Below are 21,065 nucleotides of genomic sequence, written 5' to 3' on the forward strand. Positions count from 1 at the left end.
AATTGATTTTTGATAATTCAAAGCAAGTATAGATGGGAATTTTCCCGCGAACGAGTGGAATCTGGTGGGTCTAATAATTATTTTAAGTTCTCAGGTTTGTCTGATTATGTGAGGGAGGACGGGGCCCGCTGTCACTTCCCCATTTCCTGCCGCCTGTCCATGTGTGGCGGGGTCAGCTGGCTCGGGTCCGCTGAGTCCCGTCCACGCCTCAGGACTCCCTACGGCTGCCCGCCGAGCCCATCTATCTGTGTGTGTGTGGGGGGGGGGGAGGGTCAGGGTGGCCCCTCGGCCTCCACCACTCGGCTCCCTGCTCCCCACGCCGGGCTGGGGACACCGCCCTTTCTGAGCAGTTCCCACACGCAGAGTGCCCCGAGGGACTCCAGAAGTGGCCACGTCCCCGTTGTCCCCAAGACCTGAACTGCTTAGCCATTTTGACTTGTCTGCAGCCCAACAGATTCTGAAACTCAGCCGCAGCACCTTGCTTACGGCTGCCCGGCTAGCTCAGTCGGTAGAGCATGAGACTCTTAATCTCAGGGTCGTGGGTTCGAGCCCCACGCTGGGCGTCCTTTTAGAAAGAGACCGCTGAGCAGTTCCTGGCATATTCGGTTTAGGTAAAACCTCTTGGGCGCACCAAAGCCATCGGAGGTGATGAAGGACACCCACTCCTTACACAGCCGCTTTATTCCTCAACTTCCTCTTTGAGCAAAGCAATCTTAGAAAGCAGTTCTTCAGAGATTTGGACCTGGCTACAGGAGAAAAGCCACCACAGTCACAGCTTTCTCTTGGGTTTACTCAAGGGAAGGAGCCACAGCCATCACCTGCACGACCGAGGGACGCCACGGCAGGATGCCACGTGTGCGGTGGTGACAAGCTCAAGTTTTTGCTAAGTTGTCCCTTTGGGGGTCAGGGTGTACGTGGGACTCCAGGGCACGATCATCACTCAGCGGGGAGGCGCTCAGGGCAGAGGGCCCCGGACCACTATGAGTAGGGGAGGGTGACAGCCGGGGGGGGGGGGCATGTCCACACGTCCTGGTGATTGCAGTGCGCCCACTGCCAAACACCCCCAAAAGCAGGGCTCGACTAGGATTTGGGCCTGGGACCTCGTGCACCCTAATGGAGAATCAAAGCCCTAGACCAAGGAGCCACCCCTCCGGCTCTGGCTCGTTGGTCAGGAACTGTCCCCACTTCCTGTGGGTGTCAGAGAAGGGTTTGATTCAGGTCTCTATGGACAGGAGAATGGCAGGGGTGGGGGGCAGCACTGCCACACACTAAGACTCCAAGGCAGCAAGTCCCAGTCTGGGTTTTGGGGTGGCCGCTCTTCCTGCCAATGGGAAACTGAGGCTATCGGCTTGGGAAAGCTCCCCCAGACCGTCCTTCTGTCACCACGCGCAGGGCCGGGCTGTGGAGTGGAGCTGAGAACAGGTTTTGGACCCCGCACCCCTGGAGCGGGACCGTTCTCTCTCCCATGGGATCCCACCCCTCCCAAGCCACTGGAGGGACCCACCGCTCTGACCCAAGTGTCACCTTCTGCCCCCAGGCTCCAAGACGTGCATCTGCACCCCGCTCGGACCCAGATGGAAGCTGAGTGTCTACAGGTGGAGAAAGGATGAGGAAGGACGTTAAGAAATTTGGGGAGCCCTCAGGGGAAACCGCTGCCCGTAACCAGGGTCCAGGCGTCCCCTTGTCCACTGAGCACACCTGGACACCGGCCTTGGGGCCCAGACCTGATCCGGCCACCGGGGTCCAGGTGCGCTCTGGGTCTGCCGCACACCGGGCCCGTCTCTGGTCCGTCCCTACAGGGATCTGCTGGGGCCTCCGTTCATGCCCTGAAAAGACTGTGAGGAGGAAAATGTGGGCTCCTCAGGGACGTGAAGCAGAAGAGAGAATGTGCCCTCCTCCCCAGGGACCTTCCCCGCGGAGCCCCGACCAAAGCTCCCTCCAGGCCTGGGTGTGAAGGTGCAGGGCAGACACTGAGCACTGGAGTCAGGAGGGGTTAAGGCAGGCTGGAGGGAGGGATGCTGCTCGTTCTGGAAAGAATTTGGGGGAGGAGCTACTGGGCCGCTGGGGGTGGTAGTGGTTTCCCCATAAGCGACGGGAGTCTTCAAGGGTTCTGGGCCTGCTCCCCTCAGGGACTCCAGCAACAGGGGGCATAAAAGGGGCAGCCAGCACGCACCGCCCTGGGGCTTGCGTGAAGAAAGCAGAGGCTGCCTGGGTAAAGGGGAGGCCCACCGGTATGCACGTGCAGAGGGCCCTGGCCCCGCTGCCGCTCGCCTGGTGAGGGCTCCGGGCCACAATCCCCAGGCCGGACTTGATTGAGATCGGGAAGCTCTTCCCAGACTGGGGGGCCGCTGAAATGTCCACCAAAGCCCCCCGCCCTGCCTTTATTAACCAGGTCTTTTCTTTTCTATATTCTGAAACTTTGACATCAGGGGCCTTGTTGACCCTGGCGGGATTTTTCCCTCCCAAGGTCAGCCAATTCCTAGAGATTAGCAAACGACTCTTAAAGGGTGCATTTCCGACGCAAGCCAACTGGAGACCACAGCGCACCACCCCCCCCCCCCCCGTCGCCTTTTGCATGGGGCTCTCAGACTGGGGGTTACTATGCACCTTCCAGAATCACCCCAAGGCCAGGAAACAGACAACTAGGGACAGCGCCTATGTCCCAGAGGCAGCTGAAGTTAATTCAAACCAGCTTCACCGAAACCAAGAGAAAGGCTGTTGCCCACGCTTTCTCCTCACTTCCTGTGCTTCCTGACTACCCAGTGCCTCCCCTGTGCTGTCCCCACGCCCAGGGGCCAGGCGTACCCTTCTCGGGAGCTGTGGGGAATAACCCGACTTTTCAATGGCTGCATGAGCCGGTCCCACCATACCTGAATGGTAATAAAACCTATTGAAACCCTGCGGTGCTTCCAACGTGGCGGAAGTGCCTGTGGGGACGCGCATGGGGACCCGAAGAGCCTGTGGGGACCCGCATGGGGATCCGAGGCGCCATGTGACCCGCATGGCCCCACCACTAAGGCCCAGCCTCTCCCCAGGCCCAATTTCCACTATGGTTTCCTTCCTTCCCTTGTCTGTGGAAGGGCCTTCTGGTAGCCCTTCAAGAAAGAAAAAGATGTCTGCAAACATGACCTTTCACACACCAAGGCAAAGGGAAAGAAGGCGCCCAGACTCAGTCGGGTCCTCGCCCCCCATCCTGGGACTACCTGGCGTGTGCAAACACGCACAAGCACGCAGACCAGGTCTCCTGCTCAATGACAGGTGAGACTGGCCTGGGGGGAGGTGAGAGGGCGACCAGTTTCTCTGATCCCGGACCTCCTGAGGCTTCACGCATCGTCGTGACCCTCCGAAAAGACAAAGACGGGCTCGTCCGGGATTTGAACCCGGGACCTCTCGCACCCAAAGCGAGAATCATACCCCTAGACCAACGAGCCGTCCCACGACTCAGGTCGTGAGGTCTTTCCCTGGAGGCCTGTGTCCTCGGCTCCGAGCTCGCGTCCCACCAAGTCTCGGCTTCTTGGTCCCTCGGAAAGGTGCGCGGGGCGAGGTTTCGGTTTCGATTCCGGAAGGGGAGAGGGTGGGGCGAGGAGGGAGCGGGGGGACCCGCCGGCCCCCGGACTCTCTCCCCGCCTCCCCTCCCGAGCACGACGGCCCCGCCCCGGCCAGGGCCCCCCGCCCGGAGCCACCAGAGAAGCGAGTCTGCGGGGCCCAGGTGAGCACGGCGATGTCTCACGTGGGCCCCAGCCCAGAAATTTCCCCCAACGTGGGACCCAAGTCCGGGACCCTGAGAATGAGGCTCGGCCGGCCAGCCCCGCCAGGCCTCCAGCCGCTCGGGAAAGGACCCCGGGGCTCCTGTGCTCCGCCGAGCCACCTCTGGACCCGGGCTCGGCCCCTCGCAACTGGGGAACCCTGAAGCGGGGGTCAGAACCGGGGTCGCCGCTCACTTCTTCCCATCTGCAGGTGCGCGAACGCTCCCAACTTTTCTTTCCTCTTGCTCTAACACGGGGTCCAGCACCCACCTGGGAAGGAGGGTTTCCTCGGCTTGTCCCCTCGGCGAGGCCCCGCAGTCTTCCCGATTGCTCCTTGCAGCCAGCCCTAAAAAGGGCCGAGGGTTTCAAAACGAGGGAGCCTCCGTGATTGGAACCTGGCAGCTCTCCACCCTAAGCGAGGATCACAGCGGGCTCCTTACCGGCCGTCTCCAGTGACACTCGCCCCATGCTCTTGCTCCAGACTTGCCGGCTCCCCTGAGCTACTGGGCCACACAGACCCACTGACAGGACAGGACGGCACACGGTGACCTGGCCGCGCCCTCGCTCCTGGCTGAAAACAATCCGCCAATTCTGCGTTCCACTGCCCGGGGTGCAGCGCGCACAGGAGCCAGAACCTGTCCTTACCAATTTTAGAACAGGAAAGTTCTGGGGTACCTCAATCAGCCTGTGGAATAGCGGTCCCTTATGACTGCCCGGCTAGCTCAGTCGGTAGAGCATGAGACTCTTAATCTCAGGGTCGTGGGTTCGAGCCCCACGTTGGGCGAAACTTTTGAGCCAGCTTGACACAAGGAAACAGGTGACCGGGTCTGGTCTGTATAATAGAAACTAAAACTCTTCCAAAGTGGAACATGCGGATGGTCCAGGGAGGCTAGCACAGCAGAGGGACCACGGAGGAACCTCACAAAGGCAAGATGCATTCGTGTTTTATGTTTTATATATATATGTGTGTATACTATATATTTATACTATACTATTTATACTGTATATTATATATACTATATATACTACATATATATTATATATAGTATATATATTTATACTATATATTTATTACTATATATACTATATATATTTATACAATTACTATATATATACACACACATATATAGTAATAGTATAAATATATATAGTATATATATAGTAATAAATATATAGTATATATATACTATATATAGTATAAATATATATACTATATATAATATATAGTATAGATAATATATAGTATAAATATATAGTATATATAATATATAGTATAAATATAAATAGTGCGTATATATATATATATATATAGTAATTTTAAAAAGTGCCATTTACACAAAAGTTCCATATACAGCACACACAGAGGAGAGAGACTCTCTCAGTAGTTTCCCTGCTAGGAACCTCCTTGAAGTTTGGAAAGATCTGGGCAAGGGCTAACCAGGCCAAAATAAAATAGCTCCCAACCTAGGACTCGAACCCACTGCTTAGGAGTTTAAGTCTCAGTTCTAAAGGCTGAAGGAGAGAGCTACGAAAGAGTACTTGGAGTGGATTTCCAGCTAAAGGTGGAAACTCACTGACTCTGGCCCTGAATGGAGGCCTGCATGGGGCCCCCATTCTGTATCCCCTCGCGGACCCTCCCTTTCTCCAATACTGTGCCCCCTGCCATGTGAGGCTTTCCCTCCTGGTGCGGCAGGGAAGTGACAGGGAAGAGACCGTCTGTCCAGCCCTGTCCCAGCTCCTCTCCCCTTTCTAAGGTAGAAAGAAAATTGGAAATCGCGGGATACTCCGAGTACACGTCAGTGTCCGGCTCCCACCAGAGCAAGCAGCCAGGGAAGAAGTATGGCTTCCCTTCTGTGAAAGGGTAGGAGAGCCCAAAGGATTGACGATGCCAGTCCTGATCACCACGTTGGGTCGTCTGGGTATCTGGGGTTTCCGGGGGTCCGTTCCTCCGGGTGCCTATGCTGCTCTGGCATCCAGCCACCCCAGGTCCTGGCTCAGGAAACCGAGGCTGCCGTGGGGGGTGGGGAGTGGGCTGGGGAGTGAGGAGGCGCCTGCCGGGTACCACCTGGCGCCGGGCTGGGGCGCCCTACCCGTCCCAAACAGACTATATGTATCAGAGTTCTCCAGGGAAACAGAACAGAGTGGGGGCGGGTGGAAGCCTGGGCCCAGAGACTTCCAGGTTGTCCACGCACCCGCCCTCAGCTACCCCCACTCCAAGTCTCTGGGTCTCACGTCTTCCCTCCCAGCACTCTGACATTGGCCTAGGAGGATCACCTTTTCCTCAAGATCTGCTACTTTCACACTGAGGCCCCCAGCCTGCTCTTGGGCTTTGTTGGCCAAAGGGCAGGTGGGTTGCTTTGGGTTCTGCCAAAGTGCTTTGAACGGGTGATTAGTTGACATGCGTCTGTCGTTCTTTTGTGTCCGTGCGGTAAAGCTACTCAACAACAACCTAACCGAAGAGGCGAAAGACCTGGAGTCTGAAAAGTACAGAACACTGATGAAAGACATTCAAGATAACACAAAGAAATGGAAAGAAATTCCATGCTCCTGGGTAGGAAGAACAAATATTGTTTAAACGTCTATACAGCCCAAGGCAATTTACACATTTAATTCAATCCCTATCAAAATACCAACAGTATTTTTCTTTCTTTTTTTTTTTTTTTTTTTTTTTTTTTGGGACAGAGAGAGACAGAGCATGAACGGGGGAGGGGCAGAGAGAGAGGGAGACACAGAATCGGAAACAGGCTTCAGGCTCCGAGCCATCAGCCCAGAGCCTGACGCGGGGCTCGAACTCACGGACCGCGAGATCGTGACCTGGCTGAAGTCGGACGCTTAACCGACTGCGCCACCCAGGCGCCCCAACCAACAGTATTTTTCATAGAACTAGAACAAAGAACCCTAAAAATCCTAAAAGGCTCTGAATAGCCAAAGCAATCTTGAAAAAGAAAAACCAAGCTGGAGGCATCACAATTCTGGACTTCAACTTATAACACAAAGCTGTAGTGATCATATGGTACCGGCATGAAAGTAGTCAGAGATCAATCAAACAGAATAGAAAACCCAGAAATAAACCCACGATTCTATGGTCAGTTAATCTTCGACAAAGCAGGAGTGGATATCCAACAAGAAAAAGACTGTCTCTTCAACAAATGGTCTTGGCAAAACTGGACCACTCTCTTACAGTATACACAAAAATAAATTCAAAATGGATTAAAGACCTAAATGTGAGACCCGAAACCATAAAAACCCTGAGAACACAGGCAGTGACGCTTTTGACATCAGCCGTAGCAATTTCTTTCTAGATACATCTCCTGAGCAAAGGGAACAAAAGCAAAAATAAATTCTTGGGACTTCATAAAAATAAAAACTTATGCATAGCAAAGGTAATAATCAACAAAACTAAAAGGCATCCTATGGAATGGGAGAAGGTATTTGCAAATGACATATTTGATAAAGGGTTAGTACCCAAAATACATAAAGAACTTATACAAGTCAACACCCCAAAACCAAATAATCCAATTAAAAAATAGACACAGGGCAGCTGGCTGGCTCAGGGGAGCTTGCGACTCTTGATCTCAGGGTTACGAGTTCTAGCCCCATGTTGGGGGTAGAGATTACTTAAAAAACAAAATCTTAAAAAAAGATTTTATTTACTTATTAATAATTAATTAATAAATTTATTTTATTTATTTTTAAATAAAAAATGGGCAGAAGACATGAACATTTTTCCAAAGAAGGCAAAGAGATGGCCAACAGAGACCTGATAAGATGTTCAACATGACTCATCATCGGGAAATGCAAATCAGAACTGCAATGAGCTATCACCTCACACCTGTCGGAAGGGCTAGACTCAACAACACCAGGAACACCAGGTGGTGGCAAGAATGTAGAGAAAAAGGAACCCTCCTGCACTGTTGATGGGAATGCAAACTGGTGCAGCCGCTCTGGAACACAGTCTGGAGGCTCCTCAAAAAGCTACAAAGAGGGGCGCCTGGGTGGCGCAGTCGGTTAAGCGTCCGACTTCAGCCAGGTCACGATCTCGCGGTCCGTGAGTTCGAGCCCCGCGTCGGGCTCTGGGCCGATGGCTCGGAGCCTGGAGCCTGCTTCTGATTCTGTGTCTCCCTCTCTCTCTGCCCCTCCCCTGTTCATGCTCTGTCTCTCTCTGTCCCAAAAATAAATAAAAAACGTTGAAAAAAATTAAAAAAAAAAAAAAAAAAAAAGCTACAAAGAGAACTACCCTATGACCCAGCGATTGCACTACTGAGTAGTTACCCAGGAATACAGGAATGCTAATTCAAAGGCATACATGCACCCTAATGTTTATAGCGGCGTTATCTACAACAGCCAAACTATGGAAGCAGCCCAAGTGTCCATTGATTGATGAATGGATAAAGAAGATGTGGTGTAGATGCACCGTGGAATATTACTCGGCCATCAAAAAGAATGGAATCTTGCCGTTGCGATGACCCGGATGGAGCTCGAATGTATTACGCTGAGCCAAATCAGTCAGAGACAGACAAATACCGTATGAGTCCATTCACATGTGGAATTTAAGAAACAAAACAAGCAAAGGGAAAAGGATAAGAGAGAAATCAAAAAACAAACTCTTAATTATAGGGGACAAACTGATGGCTACCGGAGGGGAGAGGGTGGGGGCACGGGTGGGGGGGAATAGGTGTTGGGGATTACTACGCGCACTTGGCCTGATGAGCGCAGGGCGATGTATGGAAGTGTTGAATCATGATATCGTACACCTGAAACTAATATTACGTTGAATGTTAACTAAGTGGAATTAAAATGGAAACTTACCAAAAAAAGACAACAACAGCCACATAATCCCACGGTCTTGACCAGATCTTTCCCGCTGTGTCTGTGAGGCACCCGGAGACATGGGACAAGGGCAGTTCACTTCCCAGCTCCTCTGGTCTCTCCCCGGTCAGCACAGGCCGGAAGTCTCGACACCTGCTCTGCATTTCTCAAAACCCTCCCACCACGGGTGCTGTGTCCTCCGGGCCAGGCGGCCAGCGGGTGGTTCCACTTTAGAATCTCATTCTTAGAGTCCGGCTCCAACCGTTGAAGGACAAGTTTCCCGGAAGCAAGCCCGAGGCAGGGATTTCTGAGTAATGGGTTCATTCCTGAACACGTTCAGGAAGCAGGACAGAGCAGGTGTGCCGATTAGAACGCTGCTATCGCCGGCTTCCAACTCACCCTTCCAGGCCCTACCTGGTGATTGCTTTACCAGCCGATCCCTGTTAGCTTTGGCCCACAGGAGGCATAGACTGAAAGGCTGGAGGAGGAGGAAGGAGTCCCTACTTCCTGTTTTCTGTTCCCGCCACCACCACCCGTTCTATCCAGGCAGCAACGGTTCATCCCAGGAATAACAACGGAATCCAGTTTGACATTTCCCCACACTCACAGAATCAGCCTCGTCACGGCTCATTAGAGACTCCGGCACAAGCTGCCTGAGGTCCACGGGACCCTCCTCCGAACTCAGAGACACCCATCCCAGCTGAGAGGCACTCTTTCTCCAACATCTGCTTTTCAGCTCCTTAAGGCCCTCTCCAAGCTTCGATTTTTAATAATCCCAACCTCTTCCCTTGCCCACCCCCCGCCCCAGCCCTATAGGTGGTAACTGCTTTCAGCCTTCTTTACTGCCCCATTAGCAACTCTTTGTACCTAGTGAATCATCGTTCATTCAATCATGGTTCATTAAAATAACAGATGGCTTTTCTTTTCTCCCCCAGGTTCGTTGAGATATCATTGGCAAAAACCGTGTATACTGACGGTGTTTGATGTGATAGTTTGATATATGTATACATTGTGAAATGATTACCATAATCAACACAGGGTAATCGTGAATGAACACATGCATCACCTCACAAGGTCACCGTGTGTGTGTGTGTGTGTGTGTGTGTGTGGTCAGAACACTGAAGATCCACTCCCTTAGCAAATTTCAAGCATACGATACAGTATTAACTATCATCGCCATGCTGTATATGAGATCCCCTCACCCTATTGGTCTTACAATGGAAAGTTTGTGCCCTTTTACCAACCTTCCCTCTTTCTCCCCAACACCCACGGATGGGTTTTCTGACTGCTGCCTGGACCCTGATTTGGTAATGAATTTGGGCTCAAATGCCACTGAGCTCCTTGCCAACGGGAAAGGGGTTGCTGGTAATCCACGGCACGTGGTGGCATCGAGATCGAGCCGCACGCCACCTGGTCGCTTGTGATGGCGTGCTGACCAAAGCATCGCCCTGAAGGACCCTGCGGCTGCTGTCCTATACTGTGGTGGCAGTAAAGGTGATTATGAGGATAGTGGCATGAAAGGGGTTCTTCTGGGGACGCTGGTTGGCTCACTGAAGGAAAATGACAAAACCAGACCTTTCAACCTTCAGCCCAAATCGTCTCTTACAGCTGCAGGCCTGATACGGCTAAAGATCAAACACATAGGTAAACGGTGCACGTTGTAGAATGACAATGGAAGTTGGGTTCCCAGCCTCGGGACATCTATTGTGTGAAAGAAATGGCGACGGTGATGCAGCAGTGGAGCCCAAGGCATGGAGACCTCGGGGGGGGGGGGGTGTCTCGAATGCCCCCAGCCACTTGGAGCTTCCTTGCCAGCAAAATCAGCCTGGAATCTGCGGAGAGTAGCCTTCCTGCGCTTGAACGTGCTGTCATCATCTCAGCTGGAGCGGCGGTCTCGCAAGGGGAGGCCACGCCTCCGCCAAGCCCACGCCCACCACCCTTGTGAGCCGTGCCCCATAACCGCAGTCAGGCCAGCACGCTGTGGGCGGTGAGGACAAGAGCTGACCCGGGAGGAAATCCCTTAGACACCAAAAGAATTGGCAGTGGTGTTCCTTTATGCCAGCAGAAACCCAGGGGATCTGTGTGGGAATGAAGCTAAGGGTGTTGGAGCGAGCAGGATGAGATCCGATTTGGCTTTGCGGCTGGTGAATTTATTGACCTGGGGGGGGGGGCACTTCCCAGAAAGCCTGTATTTAACACGTTACCCTGTGCGGCCGACTGTGGCTCTCTTAGGTTTCTTGGTTGGTTGGCTCAGCGTTGAGCTGCGTGGTAGCCTATGTTTAAGGAGACACGTGTGAGAACTTCATCAAGCAGAGAAAGGAAGCCAAAGACAGGGAGACGGCAGCGCTGGCGGGGATGTGTCACACACGACGGGCACAGCCGCCCCCCGCCCCCCGCCCCCGAGCGCCCGGAGAACATTCCTCTCAGTGAGGCATTGAGAAATGTTAGCGAGAGGGGCGCCTGGGTGGCGCAGTCGGTTAAGCGTCCGACTTCAGCCAGGTCACGATCTCGCGGTCCGTGAGTTCGAGCCCCGTGTCGGGCTCTGGGCCGACGGTTCGGAGCCTGGAGCCTGCTTCCGATTCTGTGTCTCCCTCTCTCTCTGCCCCTCCCCCGTTCACACTCTGTCTCTCTCTGTCCCAAAAATAAATTAAAAATGTTGAAAAAAAAAATCTAAAGGCAAAAGAGAACTGTATTTTTTATGTGTTTATAAAGCTCCAGTGGTCATCCTTTCTACTGGCACGTGGAATAGGAAGCTGATTTAACTCTGCTTCCTGTCGCGAAGTTTGGGAGATTCTTACCTCGGGATGAAGACAGAGATTGCATGGATTAAAAGGAGAGAAAACTTCCTTTAAATGTTTACTTATTTCTGAGAGATAGAGCATGAGCAAGGGAGGGGCAGAGAGAGAGGGAGACACAGGATCCGAAGCACGTTCCAGGCTCCGAGCTGTCACCACAGAGCCCAAGGCGGGGCTTGAACTCATGAACCGTGAGATCAAGACCTGAGCCAACGTCCAACACTTAACTGACTGAGCCACCCGGGGGCCCTGAGAGAGAAAGCTTTATTATGGTCTATTTCAAACACGCACTAAAGCAGAGAAATAGTATAATGTGTCCTGCCCCTCAGTTTAAGCCATTATCAATTCACAGATAGGCTTGTTTCGTCTACACCTCCATCCAACTCATTATTTTTCCCTAGCTTTATTGAGATATAATTGACAAATAACAATGAAATATATTGAAGGTGTACAATGTGATTGTGAAATATTTACCAATTATTTACCAATACATTTGTGAAATATTTACCACTGTGAAGTCAACACATCCATCAGTTCACATAGTTACTTTTTCTGTGTGCGTGGTGACAAGGCTCCAGATCTCCTCTCACAGCAACTTTCAGGTATGCGGAACATATTATTAACCATAATCAGCACTCGGTCCGCTGTTTTAAAGCACAACAGTTGTCATATAATTTAATGTCTAAATGATTGGATCTGTTTATAAAAGATAAGAACTCTTAAAAATATATGAAACCACAATAAAATTAATACACCTGGGAAAACGAACAAGTATTCCTTTATATTACGAGAAAAGGATGCTAGAATGGATGGTTATTTGAAAAATTTGAACGACGCCAAGTATTCTTTTGTGAAAGCTGGAAACGCGCACCCCTTATTAGAAAATAGAGTTGCAGTGAATTGTCAGTAGCTTAGGTCTGCGTCTGGAAAAACTCCAGGAACTTGCTTCCTCCACTAGGGAATTGATTCGGTTTTTTCTTTGGCAGAGGTCTAAAACTTAACCCCTCGTACCCCGGGTGGGACTCGAACCCACAATCCCTGGCTTAGGAGGCCAATGCCTTATCCATTAGGCCACCGGGGCCGGCGGCAGATGCCTCCTAATGGTCCTAGACCAGTCTCTCGGTCACCTCCCCGTGGTTCCCACAAATGACGCACAGTCCTCCCCGCTCCGTCCCGGCCTCCGTCCTGCCCCTCAGCACCCGCATTCACCCGGCGCTCACCCGCTCCTGAGCGTCCTGGGACCCCGGAGGGACCGCGCACGCGCAGATGGAGCCTAAAGAACCGGGGCCACAGGTTGTCAGCTCAGCTCTTTGGCCTACGGTGTGATCCTCGCTTAGGGTGCGAGAAGTCTGGGCGTCAAAGCCTGGGCGAGCCCTTTCCTTCTCCTTGCGGGAGAATCCGGGCTCGTTGGTAAGTATCTATTAGCAAGAAGGAGCTGGCTATGCAAAACGTCGGAGAGGAGAGGACGGGGCTGCCAGCCGGGAGAGTGGGAAAAGCGCCGTCCCTGTCCTTGTCCTCCTCCCTACACTGGCCCGCAGACAAGAGGTATTACCTGGACTCAGGTCTCCGCGGTTTTAACAGAGCTCAGTGGCCTCCCTAGTGGCCCCGTATCTGACCGGCTGGCTGTGCCCGTGAGGATGAGAGCCCAGCGTTAGCTTTCCCACCAGAGGATGGGTGTTCTTTCTCACCTCCAAAACGTTGGTCCTAATGAAGCTTCAAACCACCGAAGCACCACAAACACGGTAACACCCCACATGACCCCAGGGTACCTGCGCGCACCTTCCGGAATGTGGGCTCCGGCTGCCACTGCCCCAGCGGTCACCAGGTGGGAGGAGGTCAAGTCACCTAGGTGAGCTGGCTTAGCCAGAATCCTTTGGCAAGAACACGGTTCCTCAAGTGGAGACATTTTTTCCCCAGGTAAAATGATAACCCAACCCTGGGCATATTGTTTATATTTAAACGTTTAAATATACATCCACACTAGTCATTTAAGGGTACACTATCATTGCAAGAAATCCAAATAAGCTGTTAGATTTTTAAAACATTTTATTCTGTTAAAAATGTGTATATAACGCTATAGACAATTTAGCCATTTTTAAGCGTACAATTGAATTCAGTGGCATCAGTTACATGCACAATATCATCCAACCGTCACCAGAATTTCCAAAACTTTTTTTTAATCACGATAATCTATTATAGTTTGGAACGCACTTGTCTCCTGAGCCCTTGGAACAATTCCCATGCCCCCCGCGCCCCCGCGCCCCCGCGCCCCCGCGCCCCCGCGCCCCCGCGCCCCCGCGCCCCCGCGCCCCCGCGCCCCCGCGCCCCCGCGCCCCCGCGCCCCCGCGCCCCCGCGCCCCCGCGCCCCCGCGCCCCCGCGCCCCCGCGCCCCCGCGCCCCCGCGCCCCCGCGCCCCCGCGCCCCCGCGCCTCTCATCTGTTACAGCTCTGGTCCTCAGGACTGTATTCGTGCAACCAGTCCCTAGTGGGCCCCGGGACTCGCGGCCGGTGGCTTCAGGTTCCGGCCACCGGTGGGCCTCGCAGCTCCTCGGGGGCGCGGGCGTGCGGACCAGGCGCTGGCTCCTGAGCTCCGCCCTTGCAGGCGCGCGGCGGCCGCCGAGGTGCCGGAGGGCGGGGCAGCGGGCGGGGCAGCGCCCAGGCGACCTAGCGTTTCGCGGAGGGCGCAGTCCCGACCGAGGGAAAAGGCAAAGCGGAGGGAGAAAAACAAGCTGCGCAGCGACCACGAAGGGACTCGAACCCTCAATCTTCTGATCCGGAATCAGACGCCTTATCCATTAGGCCACGCGGCCCCGCCGATGGCGCTCCCACCGCGTTTCTCATAAAGCTGATTCAGGCGCCTGCGTGTTGTACCGCAATACGCATGCTCCTACTGGCAAGGAGCTCCGCCTCTTCGGACTCTATGTGGGCGGAGCCGGAGCCCGGCGCCGAGAGGAGCCCAGGCGGCTCCGCGAGAACCGCCCTCGCTGACTTGTGCTTACGAGTTCGAGCCCCGGTGAGGCCGCGCAGGCCCTTCCTGCCCTAACAGGCGCCTTTGGAGCTCTTCCCCCGCGTGGCCCCGGAGCGCGTTGAGTCGGGAGCTGCCCAGCGCTCCCCAGGCCCTGTTTCCCCTCATTCACAGTACCGATCCACCTGCAAGGCTCGGTCCAGAGTGTCATGGCTCCAGACTAGACTCTGACCGCGTCTCCTGCATTTCCGCGGCCCCGGCGCGGGGCGCCGCCGGGGTGCGGGAGCTGAGACCGCGACGTGGGCCCCGGCTGCCCCTGCTCGGAACATCCAGCCCAGCCTGGCCCGTGCTGGGCTCCTCAGCCCCTCCGCCCGCAGGAAGGAGGGCCCAGCTTGGCTCCCGGGAGCACAGATGCACCCTTACTGGGTGCCGAGCACCCTGCCTGCAGTCTCCCGCTGCCCCGCCTCCCTGCGAGCGGACGCATTCTCGGTCATGCACAGACGCCGGCCGAGCCCCCGCCCGGGCTGTCGCCCCCACTGACAGATGAGGAACGGGGGGCCGCGGGTGGAGTCCGCGGCGGCGCGGGGCTGTGGCTCCCACCGGCCGCACCCCCGGGGCAGCGGCGCGCGGTCAGGCCTGCAGGCAGAGCCGGCGCCTCAGCGAGCTGCGGATCTCCAGGCAGGCCTTGCGGCGCTCCGGGCAGTCGGGACCCAGCACCTCCAGTTGACACACCCGCCGGTTGACCTGCGAGGCCCACGCCAGTCAGACCCAGCCACGCTCCACTTGGCCTCAATCTGAGGGGCTTCAGGGGGCGCCCGGGGGGTTCAGCCGGTTGAGCGTCTGACTCTGGTTTCCCCTCTGGTCATGATCTCACGGGTGCTGAGGTGGACCCTGCGTGGGGCTCTGCGCTCACAGCTCGGACCCTGCTTGGGATTCTCTCTCCCTCTCTCTCTGCCCCTCCCCCGCTCGCTACTCTTTCTCTCAAAATAAATACATAAACATGAACATTTTTTTTTTTTTTAACCTGAGGGGCTTCAGTTCCCTGCAGGTAGTGAAATTATTCAAACAAGCCAATCAGCTCCTCCTGCAGGAAGCAGGGGGCACCCCCCCCCCCACCCATAAAGCCTGCGGCCCACAGCCCCTGCAGGTTCACTCTGCGCCTGACTGCAACTCCCAGGGGCCCCGCGTGACAGGCGGGTTCTCTCCCCCCGTCTCCTCCGCGGCGGAAAGGGAGTGTATGTGGCTAATAACTGCCGTCCATCTCGCCCCCCCGCCAGCGCCCAGCACCGAGGGGCGAGTGTGGCTCACAGAGTTAAGAGATGGCGAGAAGGATGAACCCAGCCCCCCTCCCCAGGGCTCTGCCTCTCCCCCGACACACCTCAGTCAACAGCTCCAGAACTTCTCTCCCAGGGTCAGCTCTGAAGACCTCCACCAGCGTCTGGATAAAGTCTGAGCCTGTCTCATCCCGATAGGCTACACAGCCTAGGCCAGAAGACCAGGGTCAGAGCGTCAGACTCGGGACAGGACCGCGGCCTTCCAATCCCCAGGGGCTCTTTGTTGGGGGAAAAGGGGGGGGGGGTGGCAAAGAGACAGGACCCCAGGGGTCTGGCAAGGGGATGTTGCAAAGAGCAGGAACTTCTTGCTTCTGGAACAACTTGTCGCTTGATATTTGTGGACTGAATACACAATTGCATTGAACGTGGAACACATACTCACTGTGAACGTACCACCTTCTGGGCACCGGGCAGATCCCTCACAGAACCTGCAACCCTCCGTACAGTCAGCTCTCAATATATGCTCACCATCATTACTATTATTGTAAATAATAGACATGGGAGGAAGATGGCCTAACTGAAAGGGGGCTAGTGCCCCTGTGCCCCAACTGCCACGCCCTGGCTGTCCCTCAAGCCACTCCAGATGTCCAGCCAGGATGCAGGGCCCCGTGTAACAGGGCTTCTTGATGACCCGTCCCCTTACCCTCGGCAGCTGCGTAGACCGTCAGGATGTCTGCTTGGTCAGAGCTCCCTGCAGTGGGGAAGGGAGAGCTGCCTGCAAGAAAGACCAGCATTTACCCAGCACCCTGGGACTCTACCAGCCCCGGGGCTGCCCCCTCAGTCCGGCTCAAGGACACCCAGGGCAGCGGAATGAACACAGGGCGGAAAAGGCAAATCAGAACTGCAGTCTAAAAACAACCAAACAAAACCTCAAAGCTCAGCCCCATCACGTATCGGCTCTGTGACCTTAGAAGAGCTATTTCACCTTCCTGACTCCGAGGTTGTTTCGAGGCTCAAGCAGGGGAAGAAGCCCTCGATTTTCAAAGGCCCTTGGAGTTTAGGAAGGTTTTCCTTCCCAACCTCTTGGCAAAGCCAAGAGGATGCTGGGGGCGGCAGGGCCCCAGCTCAGAGCCATGGAAATGCAGGCCAGAGAGGCCACCCAGTAGCCCCCCGCCAAGCCCAGCCTCCAGAAGGAAGGCACGCCCACCTTGGACATCAGCATAGATCTGGAGGACATCGGCATGCGAGGGGGTGGTGGGTGATGCCCGCAGCCAGCGCCGGAACCAAGGGAGACCTGCGGAGCCCACACCGGCGTCCCTATGCCCTGGAAGAGGAGGGGACACACAGGCCCTTTCACTGAGCAGACACCTGGGGGGGGTCTCCAGGGGCCCATAGCCCACCCCCCAGAACTCCAGGGCAGCCCCATGAGAGTAGAAAATCCAGAGCAGTGAACAACGAGAGCTGAGGGTGAAGTGCTCAAGTTGGTGGACTTGACTTCTAGGAGAGGCCCGGAGAGACCCGGAGATGGGACAGGTAAAGCACCAGCGCTCAGGCTTCCTGAAGAAGGTGGACAGCAAGTCCTGGGTCGCCGAGGGCTGGGTGTGGGAAGCTAGGACGGGAGGAGGCAGGTGGGGGTTAGGACCCCACTCACCCCCACGGCAAACCTGAAGCAGAAAGATCTTGGGGCAGCCGCACAGGGCCCTGCAGCGGCTCAGCTCCTGCACCAGGGCCTCTGGCCGTACCTCCCGCCCGTCGGCCCCCAGCAGCTGTCCCTGTGGCCCCCCGTGGGCCATCAGGGCCACAAGGGCACAGCTCACTGGGGCCCTGTGGGCGTCTAGGCACTCCCGGAACTGGGCCAGCTCCTCCTGGAAGGCCTGGGGTGGGGACGAGATTGAGGCCTGGGCCAGGGCCATTGCCTCCCCAATACCTGGTGGCCCTCTGGGGAGGCTTCTCCAGCCCCCGCCCACCCTACTTACCACCTCCTGCCCACCTCAGGCCACAGCGGAAGTTCTCTTTCTAACCCCCCACTGCAACCCAAGGCATGGCCCAACTGGAGGTGACGTGTGGCTCTAGCCTCTTACAGCTGGGCCTCTGGCCCCAACGGGGAAGCTGCTCCAGAAAGTTAAGACGCGTGAGGGGCAATGAGCTGACGGGTGTCAGGGAAGGAACCCGAGACCCTCCCAGGAAAAGCTCGAGGGTGCGGCTGGGGCCTGGAGCAGAGGAGTAGAGGGTCAGCCAGCGTGGGAGGCTGCAGGAGCCCTGGAGACTGGGCGCCCGGAGGCAGGGGAGTGAGCTCCCCACGCACGCAGCAGGAAGGACTGAAGGCAGACAAAGGGCGGGGGGCCCGGGAGAGAGTCGCTGGAGTCCTGGGGCTGGGGGCGCCCTTCCTTTAGGGCACCACCACACCTCACCTGGGCCGTGGGGTCTGTCCTTAGCGTGGTCTTGAAGCTCAGGGCCTGGCACAGGGCCCCCAGCGCCTCCACATCGTGCTGGGCCCCGGGCCGGCCGTGGATCACGGACAGGAGGAGGGCGGCCCTGGTCCCAGACAGGTCATACCGAGCAGTGGGGCTGGGTTCTGGCTACGGACAAGCACAGGAGCGTTCGGCTGGCGTAGTCTGCGAGCTTCCCAGCTCCTCACCTCCCCCACCTCAAGTCTCCCGGAGCCCCTCTCCCACTCGCAACTGCTGCCACATGGTTTACCCCACGCCGTCCCCCTCACCCCGGGCCCCCAGGGCTCCACGTCGCCCAGGCACAGTGCGCCCCGCAAGGAGCTCCGAAGGACTGGACAGTAGGTGGCCTCGGACTCTTCAGCTGTCCTGCAGAAGACCTGGGGGCGGGGGTGAGGCCAGAGAACGCCTCAGGGGGCTGCTCCACGGAGGCACGGTTCCGGGAGGGAACAGGACGCTGGCTTCAGAGAACAGCTTGGCCGGCTCGCGGCTCCTGCAGTCTCTTTGGGGTCCCCTACCAGAATTAAGGGAGGAAAGGACAGACAAAAGAAGGGGAGGGCACGAAGGGGAGGTCCTAGTTGAGGTTCAACATCGGGGGCGTCCTCAAGTGGAGAGCGGCCGTGCCATCCACGGCACCACTCCCCGCCCAGAGATGGGTGCTCCCTAGAGCAGGTTGGAGCCTGTCTGGGAAGGCTCACCGTGGGGGGTACCACGTGGGGAGGGTGCCAGGCAGGGGCAAGCTGTGGGGCAGAGCCAGGGGCCACCCCTCACCTCCAGGGTCACCCAGCGGCTACCCAACCGCCCAGGGAGACCTTTGGGCCTTGAGCCCAGACCAGACCTGGATCATTCCCAACTCTGGCCTCCAGGGACCCCCAGTCTGACAGGACAGTCGCTGTGCAAGTGTGAACAGAGGTGGGCAGAAGTGCAAGCCAACTGATCTGTCTAACAGGCTCAGGACAGGACAGCAGAGCCAGGGGAAGTGACTGGCACAGCCACCCTCCCAGGGACTCCCCTCCAGACCTGGGCCCCTGACCTCTGTCAGCAGCTGCAGCAGAGACCAGTGAGGAAAGCGGCCACACAGCTCGCTCAAGCCAGTGAGGAAGGCTCCGGGCTCGGGGGCAGCTGGGTGGAGGAACAGCACATTGGCCAGAAAGGTGGGTCTCGGCCCCCCTGCCCTCCCCCACCTCTGCTTTGCGCTGTCCCGCTGCCAGGGTCCCTGCCCAGCCCACTCACCCCCAGGAGCACTTGAGAGCAGAAGGAAAACTTTGGGGCGGCCCCAGAGGGCCCCACAGCGGCTCAGCTCCCGGACCAGCTGCTGGGGCTGCTTCAGCTGCCCCCTGGGGGCCACCAAGGCCACTAAGGCACAGCCCACAGGGCCCCCGAGGGCATCCAGCTGCTCCCGGAAAGCGGCCAGCTCCCCAAGGAAGCCCTAGGGCAAGAGCAAAGGCCGGGCCTGAGTCCAGGGAGGCCCAGGAGCAGCGGTGGTGGTGGCGTTGGGGTGGGCGTGAAGGCGGGAGGCAGGTGAGGACTCACCTGGACAGAAGCCTCCCTCCTCTGGCAGCTCTCAAAGCCCAGGGTCCGGAACACGCCCTCCAGGACAGCGACTACAGAGGCTGACACCTCAGGGCTGCTGAGGGTCAGGGCCACCCTTGGGCCCCGCATGCTGTACTTCCCCTGGGGAGGCAAGGCCAGAGTTGCACCGGGTTGGGGCTCCACTGAGAGCCGGGAACAGGCTAGGCCAGGCAGCGCCCCGGCTACCTTTCTTCCCAGGCTCTCTCGAGCATCTGCGATCTGTGAGGCCACCTGCAGGGTCCCAGCCACCAGGAAAGCCATGGGGGCCGGGTGGGGGCTTCCTCTGAGCACAGAGCTTACCCCCTGACCCCCATGCCAACGCCCTGGCTCCCAGTCCTTGCCCTCCCCCGTCCAGCCCTGTCCTATCAGCTCTGTTTATGAGCTGAGCCGGACTCTGCCCCTTTCCCTGGAACCCTGGGTCTCGGGCTCCACCGCCCCAGGGCCTGCTCTGTCCCCTGGCCCCAGCGGGCTCCTCTCTGGCTGGCATTGGCACACCCTCACCTGAGCCGGGAGCATATGCCCAATCCTATTCTTAGCTCCTGGCCCACCTCCTATCTGATCTCGTTACACGGGAGTGTCTCCCTTCGGAGCCAGCCACCAGCACCAAAAACGTCCATGCCCGGCTTCCGCCAGCCCCCACTCTCTCGTGCACAGCACCCACCCACGTGCACACTGCAGCCTTGAGCACAAGGGTGGGAGGAGGGGTGAAGGGCGCCGTCCCACAGGGAGAAAACTCTGACCGGAGTCATGTGTCCACCGGGAGACTCCAGTCGCTTCATCTGGGAAAAGGGGTCCATCGCAGTGACCTCAGGAGGAAGCAAGTGTTACACGGGCGGCTGGCTGAGGAAGTGCTCTCGGGCCAGAGGGGCTGGCACACAGAGTAAGGGACGGAACATTCTGTCTCCGCCCGCCCCCACCCCCTTTCGGGAGGGCTCTGCTGGGGTAGGATGACCTCTGACTATGCACCCCCCCCCCCCCCCCCCCCCCCCCCCGCTTCTGTGCGGGCTCCAGGCCAGGGAGGGGAAGGGTCAGATGTCAAGGGCTGGGTGGGGAACAGGCAGGCAGGGCCCATTCTGACCCAGCAGGCCCCTCCCACTAAGGGATCTGAACACTGAGACGGCTTGAGCCCTGCTTCCCCACACACCCCACGCCCAAGCCCCTTTCTTCATTTCGCCCGTGAGGCCTGGCGGAGACCCACTCAGCCCCCCCACTGTCCTGCTGGGGTGGTGGGGGGTGCAGGTGCCCCCAGTTATCCCATCCTTATCTGTCCCCGGTCCAGGGCAGGCGCCGGCTGACGAGGGATGAGAGTCCGGACACTCGTGGCTGTCATTTGGGACCCAGCCATCCCGGAAGCAAAGAATGTGGCTCCACCTGGTGACCACCCAGTACCGGCACCACCAGGACAACCGAGCCAGGAGGCCCAGAAGTAGGAGTCCCGGGTCCCCCCCACCCCTAGCA

General features: G+C 56.9%; 1 protein-coding gene and 5 non-coding genes across 11 annotated transcripts; 2 read left to right on the plus strand and 4 right to left on the minus strand.

Moving 5' to 3' along the window:
• Positions 1-490: 490 nt before the first annotated feature.
• TRNAK-CUU (transfer RNA lysine (anticodon CUU)) lies at positions 491-563 on the plus strand. Its single transcript has one exon. It is a non-coding gene; the product is annotated as a tRNA-Lys (tRNA).
• A 2,796-nt stretch (positions 564-3,359) lies between these two features.
• TRNAP-UGG (transfer RNA proline (anticodon UGG)) lies at positions 3,360-3,431 on the minus strand. Its single transcript has one exon. It is a non-coding gene; the product is annotated as a tRNA-Pro (tRNA).
• Positions 3,432-4,457: 1,026 nt separating this feature from the next.
• TRNAK-CUU (transfer RNA lysine (anticodon CUU)) lies at positions 4,458-4,530 on the plus strand. The gene has a single exon. It is a non-coding gene; the product is annotated as a tRNA-Lys (tRNA).
• A 7,828-nt stretch (positions 4,531-12,358) lies between these two features.
• TRNAR-CCU (transfer RNA arginine (anticodon CCU)) lies at positions 12,359-12,431 on the minus strand. Its single transcript has one exon. It is a non-coding gene; the product is annotated as a tRNA-Arg (tRNA).
• A 1,353-nt stretch (positions 12,432-13,784) lies between these two features.
• On the minus strand, positions 13,785-20,511 carry LOC131501012 (caspase-14-like). 6 transcript variants are annotated; one of them, XM_058710693.1, is made up of 11 exons: positions 19,794-20,075; positions 19,569-19,709; positions 19,269-19,464; positions 19,069-19,157; positions 18,308-18,415; positions 18,000-18,167; positions 17,240-17,462; positions 16,796-16,912; positions 16,292-16,363; positions 15,693-15,796; positions 13,785-15,058 (listed from the first exon to the last, which is right to left on the minus strand). In XM_058710693.1, the coding sequence occupies exons 1-11, from the start codon at positions 19,866-19,868 to the stop codon at positions 14,945-14,947; spliced, it is 1,407 nt and encodes a 468-aa protein (XP_058566676.1). In that variant the 5' UTR covers positions 19,869-20,075; the 3' UTR covers positions 13,785-14,944. The 6 variants fall into 6 exon arrangements, with proteins under 6 accessions (XP_058566676.1, XP_058566673.1, XP_058566675.1 ...); XM_058710690.1 differs by lacking the exon at positions 19,794-20,075 and adding an exon at positions 20,348-20,511 and having other exon boundaries at positions 16,796-17,462; XM_058710692.1 differs by lacking the exon at positions 19,794-20,075 and adding an exon at positions 20,109-20,308 and having other exon boundaries at positions 16,796-17,462.
• TRNAR-CCG (transfer RNA arginine (anticodon CCG)) lies at positions 14,087-14,159 on the minus strand. The gene has a single exon. It is a non-coding gene; the product is annotated as a tRNA-Arg (tRNA).
• Positions 20,512-21,065: the final 554 nt, after the last annotated feature.

Source organism: Neofelis nebulosa, chromosome 18, assembly GCF_028018385.1.
Source record: "Neofelis nebulosa isolate mNeoNeb1 chromosome 18, mNeoNeb1.pri, whole genome shotgun sequence".
NCBI lineage: Eukaryota > Metazoa > Chordata > Mammalia > Carnivora > Felidae > Neofelis > Neofelis nebulosa.